The sequence below is a fragment of the Musca domestica genome, unplaced genomic scaffold (genome assembly GCF_030504385.1).
Source record: "Musca domestica strain aabys unplaced genomic scaffold, Musca_domestica.polishedcontigs.V.1.1 9, whole genome shotgun sequence".
In the NCBI taxonomy this organism is placed as follows: Eukaryota; Metazoa; Arthropoda; class Insecta; order Diptera; family Muscidae; genus Musca; species Musca domestica.
This window is the reverse complement of record NW_026712435.1, coordinates 11,905,791-11,916,281: the sequence shown is the minus strand read 5'-3', so window position 1 is coordinate 11,916,281 and position 10,491 is coordinate 11,905,791. Positions and strand designations below refer to the sequence as shown.

Below are 10,491 nucleotides of genomic sequence, written 5' to 3'. Positions count from 1 at the left end.
GTATCCATTACAAACTTCAAATACCAAATTTGAAACAGTACCGGTAAATAATGTCGCTAAAATACCGAATATCTGGAGGTACCGTTATATGGGGGCTCATACGAAGAAGTAGATCAGCACAGACGACTTTCTGTATTAGGTTGTAGTTTTCCTTTGGAACTTCAACTACCAAATTTGAAACAATTTCGGTGAATAATATCGCTAAAATCATCAAAATACCGAATTTCGGGAGGTACCGTTATATGGGGCTATATGAAACATTGACCTATATGGCCCATTTATAAACTTAACCCTCCAAAGTATGGTGGAGGGTATAAAAAACATTAAGTTCAGCCAGCCGAACTTTAATACCCTCCAAACGGGAACGTATATAAATTTTATACTTCAAGGATTGTCATCTACCAAATCTTCTTAAATACCGAATTAGAACCGATTCGTAGGTAAATGTGACTAGGATTATCAAAATACTGAATTTCAGTGGGTATCGTTATATGTGTGCTAAAACGTGGAACTAAATATTCAATGTTCTGCCACCGGTGCTAGAGCCCATTATGAACTACAAATACCAAGGTTTAGACAAATCCGTCGAAAAGAAGTGGTACCAAAACATGGACCTATAAAAACAATGTTCCTGCTACCGGGGTAGAAATCATTGCGAACTATAAATAGCAATTTTAGACAAATCCGTGGAACAATGTGGCAAAAATCGTCTAAATAACGAATATCGAGAGGAACCATTATATGGGGGCTATACAAAAATGTGGACCTCTAAATACAGTGTTTCGCCACCAAAGCTAGAACCTATTATGACCTACAATTACCAATTTTTAGACAAATCCGTAAAAAATGTGGTGAAAATCGTCAAAACACCGGATATCGGAAGGTACCGGTATATGCGGCTATACCAAAACGTGAACCGATATATCTGATACCAACCATCCTAGACATAATACACATTGCTGTGCCAAATTTTGAAGGTCTACGTCAAATAATGTGGGCTGTATCCTTTTGTGGATTTTAAGACAATTCCATTAAAAAATGTGGCTAAAATCATGAAATACCAAATATACCTTTGCATGGGGGTTGCACGATATTGTGGACCTATATAGACAATTCTATTTCAGTGATTACAATAGATAGATTAACCTATCCATAATCGTCTTAGAATTTTATTACCGAGTTACAAACGGAATGGCGAACTTAATATACCCAAAGTATACTTAATAAGCCCGTTATTTGACAAAAAAAAATATTTATTGGATATATTCAAAATGTCTATAATCATATCATAACGAGGACATATATAGAGTATTTTCACAAGAGTCTAACACCCTGTACTCTGCTCTGAAAATAAGGACCAGCACTGAGTCCGTCTAAAATTGTCCGTGGTCTGAGAATGAATAATGAAAAGCGAATATACGTCATATTTTAGAATAGACAATATCTACGATACCTGACCACATAGAACCTGTTTGGGGGAAACTCTTAAAAAGCGACTGCAATAAAAGAAGATCCATTCATTCAGATCCTCAATATTTAGCTATAATCTCAAAAACTCGAGGTTTTACAAATTCCAAAATTTGGCACTATATTTTGTATTGTGGGGCCAACGCATTATGAGGCCAACAATATGATTTGAGGCAAACATTTTTTGAAGTTAGTTATTTGAATGAAAAAGTAATGGAATTAGGTTCATAACACTTTCAAAAACTCGAAAACGAAATATATACAATCTGGCAACAGCTCCCGGCCTTATGCCGAGTTGTTAAAGATGCCATATTTTCATTTGAAAAGTTTAACTGCATCCTCCAAACGATCTTTCTGGAATTTGTCGTTTAAAGTGGAACTCTATTATTATACCCTACACCACATAGTGGTAAGGGTATTATGTCTTTGTGCATTTGTTTGTAACATGGAGAAGGAAACGAGATAGACCCATAGTTACTTTTGAGAAACTTCATAGAATCACTTTCTGAGTCGATTTATGCATGTCAGTCCGTCCGTCCGTCCGTCTGTCCATGTATTTTTGTGAACAAAATGCAGGTCGCATTTATTATCCGATTGAGATGAAACTTTGCAAACAACATTTGTTTGGCCCAAGGACGAACCCTATTGAAATTGGTGAGAATCGGACCAAATTTAGATATAGCTCCCATATATATCTTCATCCGATTTCGGGTTAAATGTGCACCAAATGGCCACTATCAGTCCAAATTACCTGAATTTTGGCACACCCAACCGAGTTCGGCCTAGAAGCAAGTATATCAAATTTGAAGAAAATCGATTCAGATATAGCTATAGCTTCCATATATATCTTTCATCCGATTTGATCTTTAAGTCCCTCACATTCCTACTATGCACTTCACAACCGTTATATTTGGTACCAGGTATTAGATGGAGCACAGAAATAGCTGTTTTAAATTTTATCGAAATCGGTTCAGGTTTGGATATAGCTCCCATATATATCTTCATCCGATTTCGGGTTAATTGACCACCAAATGGCCAATATCAGCCCAAATGGCCCGAATTTTGACACATGTGACCGAGATTAGCAAATACAACAAATTTGGAGAAAATCGGTTCAGAAACAGCTATAGCTCCCATATATATGTTTTATCCGATTGGTGTTTAAGCCTCTCACATTCGTAGTATGCACTCCACAAGAATGATATTGGTACCAGATATAAGATACAGTCCAGAAATAGCTGTTAGTAATTTTATCGAAATCGGTTCAGATTTGGATATAGCTCCCATATATATCTTCATCCGATTTCGGGTTAATTGTGCACCAAATGGCCGATATAAGTGCAAATGGACTGAATTTTAGTACGTCGGACCAAATTCAGCCTAGAAGCAAGTATATCAAATTTAGTGAAAATCGGTTCAGATATAGACATAGCAACCATATATATGTTTCATCCGATTTAGTGTTTTAGTCACTCCACAACCGTGATATTTGGGACCAGGTATTAGATGGAGCACAGGAATAGCTATTTTAAATTTTATCGAAATCGGTTCAGATTTGGATATAGCTCCCATATATATCTTCATCCGATTTCGGATGATTGACCACCAAATGGCCGTAATAGTATCAATTTTGGTAAATCCGACCGAAACCAGCTTAGAAGCAAGTACACCAATTTTAGTAAAAATCGGTTCAGATATAGCTATAGCTCCCATATATATATTTCATCCGATTTGGTTTTTAAGTCCCTCACATTCGTGATATGCACTCCACAGGAATGATATTTGGTACCAGATATCAGATAAAGCCCAAAATAGTTTATTTTAATTTTAGTAAAATCTGTTCCGATTTGGATATGCCTCCCATATATATCTTCATCCGATTTCGTGTTAATTGTGCATCAAATGGCCAATATCAGCCCAAATCACCTGAATTTTCGTACATAAGACCGAATTCAGTCTAGAAGCAATACGTCATATTGGAGAAACCCGGTTCAGAGATAGCTATAGTTCGTAAATGCACGATAGAATTAGATAGATTTTGATTTTGTACCAAATATCTCATAGAGCTCTGAAATGTCCTGTATAAACCTTTTACGAGAGCTCTACTAAATATGCATAGTGGTGTAGGGTATCATATAGTCGGCCCGGCCCGACTTTTGAGCTTTCCTTACTGGTTTTTTTTATTGTAGTTTGTCCATCGACCATGTGAGCTGATCTAACTTAATCCACGCGAACTTGCATTCTACACAGACCAATAAAACCAGAGAGTTGGGTTCTTTTTCGTAACCATATCTGTATAAAAATGTAGAAAATTCTAAAATTATATTTTTTATTGTAGTTTGTCCATCGACCAATTTTCAGGCATTTGAGCTGATCTAACTTTAATCCACGCGAACTTGCATTCTACACAGACCAATAAACCAGAGAGTTGGGTTCTTTTTCGTAACCGTATCTGTATAAAAATGTAGAAAATTCTAAAATTATATTTTAACGAAATCGTTCTATTACACGTTCACAATGTATGACTTTGAGTGGCGATATTTTCATATGCTTGATAAGAAGTAACATGATCAAACATGAATCATTTTATGGTATACTTATAATAAACATTATAAAACTAACAGCGTGAATGTTCGGAACTGGGAAGAAACCCTCGAGCAGATGTGTAAAAAAACAGAATGAAACAAAATATTTTCAAAACACTAATGTGCATGCAGATCGTTTATTTGTAAAATGAATATTTCAGTTCATTCATAAAAATACAGCCACCCAGCAAACAATTTTTAAGATGTCAGCATTTACGCAATATGTTTGACATTTTTCCGGAACATCTATCAAAAACTTGATCTAAGGTCTAAGGAAAAATCTTTTACCACCGCAGGAAACTATTTAATATTCTCCTTTTCTTGATTTAAAGAACGTAAGTATTTGTTGTTGCACAGTTATGTTTCCATTATTTTCGTTTTAGAGTGTGACCAAAATAGGTGCATTCATGTCTCTAGATCTCTTTTTTTCCTGTCCAAAGAAATAAATGTTTCATGTGAGACAACACATTTTTTAAATTGTTTAAAGGATTTCCGAACAAACCTCTGATAACTTAGTCTGAACTCTGAAAATTTGGTTTGCAGAGTTGTCTACCAATCACACACACATCATATCATAATCAAAGCTATCTGAACAATGTGCAGTGGGAGACTAAATGAAGACAGAAACATTGGGGGGGAAACCGCCACCCCAATGAAAGAGAATACAAAACTGAATGCAAAAAATAAAAACCCTTCACATCTATGAAGTGAACGTAAACATCGACAATGTAAGTGAACACTGCACGCCGCAAACTTGCCGAGATGTAATGGAATCTGCTGAACAATAGCTATGGAATGTTGAAAAGTTGAGTTGCAGAGCATGGTGAGATAGCCAAAAACAATAAAAGAACAGAACAGACTCCGCAACATCTTTCTAATAAAATAACAATCATCAATGTATTCATAATCGTCGATTTCAAATACAAATTGAGTGGATTTACGTCGACAAGAACAACAACAAGCATTCAGCTTCCATTTTTTATACACATACATGCCCTTAAGTTTTCACAACTTTATGTGTGTATACTTCAAATTTATTGTATGGACTATACGGAAAATTAATTTTTCATGTACGAAGGTACAATTAATTTTTCATTTAACAATGAGTAATCTTAAAAATGTGAAGTACATACTTCCAGAAACACCTACTTATATCAACGCTACTACGCAATTTTAATTTTTATACCAAATATCCTTCAACAAAATACCCAGAGGCACGAAATTTAGTGATTCCAGTACATTTGTTACACATCTAATCCGAATTTTCAAAAACCAGCCTTATTACACATTTTCTTATCTAAAATCTTATTTCCAAATTTTAAGATTCCAGTCCTATCGGTTCATCCAAATCCAAAATCCATTTCCATTGTACCAAATCCAAATCCATTGTACCAAATTTAGTACCATTTAGTACACATAAGTACGAATTTCCAAAGCTCCCTAACAACACACTTATATTGACCCTACTTCTCAAGCTTGATTTCCACTCAAAATTTTATGTTTTTAGCTCCAACCGTTCACATGATACGAAATAGTACAAAGTATTGTATATTTTAGTACACGAATTTGTAACTTTAGCCGTTTCGTCTGGGCATCTAAATGATTAAGTCAGCCAGTCAATTAATTTACTCTTTTATTAAAATAGATTGTTAATAATATCTTTGGTAGGTGTGGTACCAGGGGGAGTAGACCAACATATCTCATATTTATATTTGATCTATGGTTGGCCAGAGTTGGCCAGTATTGTCCATTTTCACCACCGTTCAAGCACTGATACAAATAATAGGATTTGCAAAGTTTAAATAAAATTGCATGAATTTTTTCTAAGCAAATTTTGTCCGAAAACTTGAATTCCGGCAAATAATGTCGCCAAACTCATCAAAACGCCAAATAAAGGGAGGTACTGTTATATGGTACCTATGAGAAAACGTGGGCCTGCATAAGTAACTTTCACAGTCTGTAGCACCCATTTCGAACTAAATTTGAAACATTTCTAGTGGATAATATCGTTTAAATCATCAAAATATCGAATGTAGGGAGGTACCGTTATATGGGGGCTATACAAAATGTGGGACTATATATCCCGGTTTCAATACCCAAAGTCCTGAAGACCTAACACACATCTGAGAAAAATGTTATCAACCTACTTTGTTTTGTTCGGAAGCTAGGGTGATTTTTACAGATGGACGGGCATCAATAAATCGGTATAGAATTTTATGCTGATATATACATTTTGGGGTTTAATATGTATATATCGAGGTGTTACAAACGGTATGACAAACTTAATAGACCCCTGGTGGAGAGTAAAGAAATATTATGGTGTAACAAGTTTGAACGGAATCGGATACTCCCTTCCAGGAATCGAGCCAGACTGACAGTAAGATGGACATAGCTAGAGCGATTCCAAGTATCCAAAAACAGAGTTTGTCCAAATAGACATACAGGGTGAGATAAAAAAACTGCATTTTAAAAACTGAATTTTAGAATAAGTTTAGATTTGTTCTAATTGGTCACCATTTGCACAAATTATGGCCTTGAATCGGCCAATGAAACCGTGACGCACTGACCGAATGTTACTCTGCGGTATTTTGGTCCATTCCCGGCGAAGCGCTTGCTTGAGGTGTTCGACACTTTGGTATTTTCAAATGCCAACCTTGCTTTCCAAAATACTCCAGACACAATAGTCCAACGGATTGGTATCCGGAGATTTTGCTGGCCATTGTGCGCTGGACATGAAGCGAGAAACCTCATTTTGTAACCATTCTTGGATGGTGCGTGCTGAGTGCGATGGTGCTGAGTCCTGTTGGAATGTCCAAGGTCTGCAGCAAAAATGTTTGCGTGCACAAGGCTATAATACGGCCTTCAGAATATTTTCGCGATAATTCACGATCATTTTGTTTGTTTACAAAATGCTGGACATACCATAGTATTTTGTTGTATACCATAGGTATACCATAGTATTTTGTTGTTGCAAAATGTTCAGGCTTAATCCCTTTATTGTTATTTTTATACAAATAACGTTTGTTTATTAGTGGAGAACGGTGATAATGTTTACCAGGGGGTAAGGCAGTAATACCTTGGTTTCGGAAAGAGCCGCCAATCCTCATCACTTCCTTTCTTTTTTGTCTGGGATATTCTCCCCAGAAGTTATTTTAAAAATAACTTCTATGACAAAAAAATTGTGTACCCAAGTGACGAGGTCGTAAGCTCAATAGAAGAGGAGCCAAAAAATTAAATAAAACTAAAATTCTTTTGGAAAATCTTCTAAATCTTACAACAGCACTTATAAACATTAACATCTTTCTTCACTTGTTATGCTTTCGTTCTACCTGAACGAAGTAGCATAACCATGTAAGTTGGTTTTGTCCGTTACAACAAAAACTCCTTCGTCGACTGTGCCTGGTCTATTAATAGAACAGTGTTGGCTTTTACAAAGAAACAGAAAATGTTTCTTTTCTTACACAATTTCAAAGAAATTGTCTTCATGACCACACAACGCCTACACCTTCAAATGTACTGACCCAACTTATGGCTTTTTTAATTTTGCTATGTCTATAATTGAATATCATCATAATATCATAAAACAAGTAATAAAGCTGTAAGTTCGGCCGGGCCGAACTTTGAATACACTCCACCATTTGGAACGAATTTGGCAATTCTGTTAAAATCTTTAAAAATGCCGAATGTAGCTGTTATATTAGGGTCTATATGACGTCATGGGCCTGCAAAGGTAAATTTGTCATAAGACAATTTTCTGTCTTTCTGTCTAAGACAATTTTCTGTCTTAGCTGTAGTATCCATTACGAACTTCAAACACCAAATTTGAAACAATTCCGGTGAATAATGTCGCTCAAATCATCAAAATACCGAATGTCGGGAGGTCCCGTTATATGGGGGCTATAACAAAACGTGGACCATTTTCAATACCAAAAGTCCTGCAGATATAATATACGTTTGAGTAAAATTTTATCAATCTATTTCAATTCTTTCGGAAGCTATATTTATTATAGAATTTTATGCGGATCAAAAATATATATACTTTGTTGGGTCCATTCTGGTTGCAAATGGTCTAAAATGTATATTTCGAGTTGTTACAAACAGAATGACAAACTTAATATACCCTCCATACTATGGTGGAGGGTATAAAAAAACTTCTGCCTTCCCAAGTTCTCCCCAATATATTTCTTTTACAATATTTTTTCCGCGGAATTGCCTTGTTATAATAGTTACCATTATACTAACGACTTTTTATATAATATTCTGTTTCAGCTTATTCACAACAAAAAAAAATAAAACTGTGCAATTATATTAGTCTCGTAAGCAAGTCTTTTGAGAATTTAACATCGCTCATGTCCATTATAATCTCTTTAGCCTGCTAAAGTATTTCTGAATTTTTCAACTTCAATTTTTATTTAGTTGTAAGCGATATGTCGAAGCTTACACTGTCGTTCATTTTAATATTCACAGTGCACATTCAATCGGAATCAATTTATCATGTTGTGGAGAAACTCCAGGAAGAATTCGATATTTATACCTTGTTACACTTTGCAAGCAACGGAACTGTTGATGCCTTCAATTCCCCAAATATACCTCAAGTGGTCATCGGAAATGAAACAGCCACCGATTTGAGAGGATCTCAAGGACAAAGGGTCTTGAGTTTCATTCGACTAGATGAAATTGGTCTCGGAGAGTTGAATGAAATCATTAAACCTTCGTTACTGAATCTCCATTTGGCCGATATTCTATTTTACACCAATACAACTTGGTCAGAAGCAAACGAATGGCAGTGGCTTTTTGAGTGGTGTTGGGTGGAAGGATTCTGGCGCATCTTGTTAATGAATGAGGTGGATCAGTTTCTGTCCATGGATTGTATACCGGAAATGAGCATAAAAAGTGTAACTCTCAATGAGTATCTTGCCATGAGAAAACATCGGGTCAAAAACCTACAGGGATACCCCGTGAAAGTGGCTGTCGGTCACAGTCCACCGCGTGTAAGCGCCTTCTTCGATGATGAGGGGATTTTACAATTGGGAGGCTTCTATGGTACCATTGTAAACATGTTCATTGAACAATTCAATGCCTCGATGGACTATGTGCTAATGCCAAATATGTCCACATATTCCGTCCTAAGTTGCATAGATTCTATTTTGGAACAAAGTTCGGATATTTGCAGTGATGCCATTTTGTATGGCAATGGCATTGAAACCACTCGGCCGCTGTACGTTGTATCGAGCCATTTGGTGGTGCCCTTCGATAAGCCCCTGGAAAATTACAATTATTTTCGTAAGCCGTTCACCATTGACGTGTGGTTTTGCATTTTAATAACTTTCGTATCGACCGTCGTACTGCTGATGTTAATCGAATACAAGGAGTATGGCCATCTGCGCTTGGTCAATAGTATCTTTACGACATTTTCGAGTCTGATAGGCGGCTCGTTTAGTGTTGAGCATTTTTCGGACAAGTACCACTATGGTCTGGAGACAATTTTAATTTTTAGCGGTTTCATGCTCTCCAACTACTATTTGGCTGTTCTATCGTCTCTATTACTTACAAAAATCTATGAGAGAGAAATAGAGAGTATACAAGATGTTTTGAGTCACAACCTAACAATTATGACCACCGAATTCCAGCAGTATGTTTTGGAGGTAACTAAGGCACCGGAGCAAATAAGGCAGCAGACGGTGGTCTTCTCCGAGGAAGAGGCTGTGGATAATATGCGAAAACTAAATACGGAATATGTTTATTTTGGAATAAATGCCGAAATCGATTTCTTTCTGTATCAGCAGAAATACTTGTCTCGACCCCGAATGAAGAAATTGGCAGATGAGGCGGTGACTACCGACATTGGTGAAATTCCAATGCGTGCCTATTGGCCGCTGCAGGATCTGCTCATGTCCCATATGGAAAATGTCTTCTGTAGCGGCATAATAATGTATCTCGAGACGGAAACTTTTGAGGAGGGCATACGTCGAGGCGATATATCCTTTATACCGAACCGAGATTTATATGTTGAGCCTTTGTCATTGGAATATTTCGTTTTGTGTGGATTACTTTTGGCCGGCGGTTATTCGTTGTCCGTGTTGTGTTTTGTGGTAGAAATTATTGTTTACAAATATCGTGGAAAGAAATAAAAGAGCTATATAGAACAGAATTTCATAATCTATTTTAATATATGGAACTTAAATAGGGCTATAATTTATCAGGAAACGATTTGGAATTTCGTACTAGAACTGTACCAAAGGTATTAAAAGATATTGAATGTGATACCCCTTGTTTTTGACGATCCAGTAGAGCTAGAACTCTTAAACTTCAAATGGAGGTCACTGATGAAGTGTATGATGGATGTAGCAAAGTGTTCTCGGAAATTCGTGTTATAAGTGTACGAAAAGTACCAAAATGTACTACACTTAGTAAATTTGGAATCATATTAGAGCTAAAA

At 36.2% G+C, this 10,491-nt stretch overlaps 1 protein-coding gene across 1 annotated transcript; it reads left to right on the top strand.

The window, feature by feature from the left end:
* Positions 1-8,479: 8,479 nt before the first annotated feature.
* On the top strand, positions 8,480-10,183 carry LOC101895468 (uncharacterized). The gene has a single exon (XM_005179775.1). The coding sequence runs from the start codon at positions 8,480-8,482 to the stop codon at positions 10,181-10,183; it is 1,704 nt and encodes a 567-aa protein (XP_005179832.1).
* Positions 10,184-10,491: the final 308 nt, after the last annotated feature.

Bases quoted from the DNA above. Each gene is read 5' to 3' on its own strand.
- LOC101895468 (XM_005179775.1), top strand. From the start codon at position 8,480: ATGTCGAAGCTTACACTGTCGTTCATTTTAATATTCACAGTGCACATT.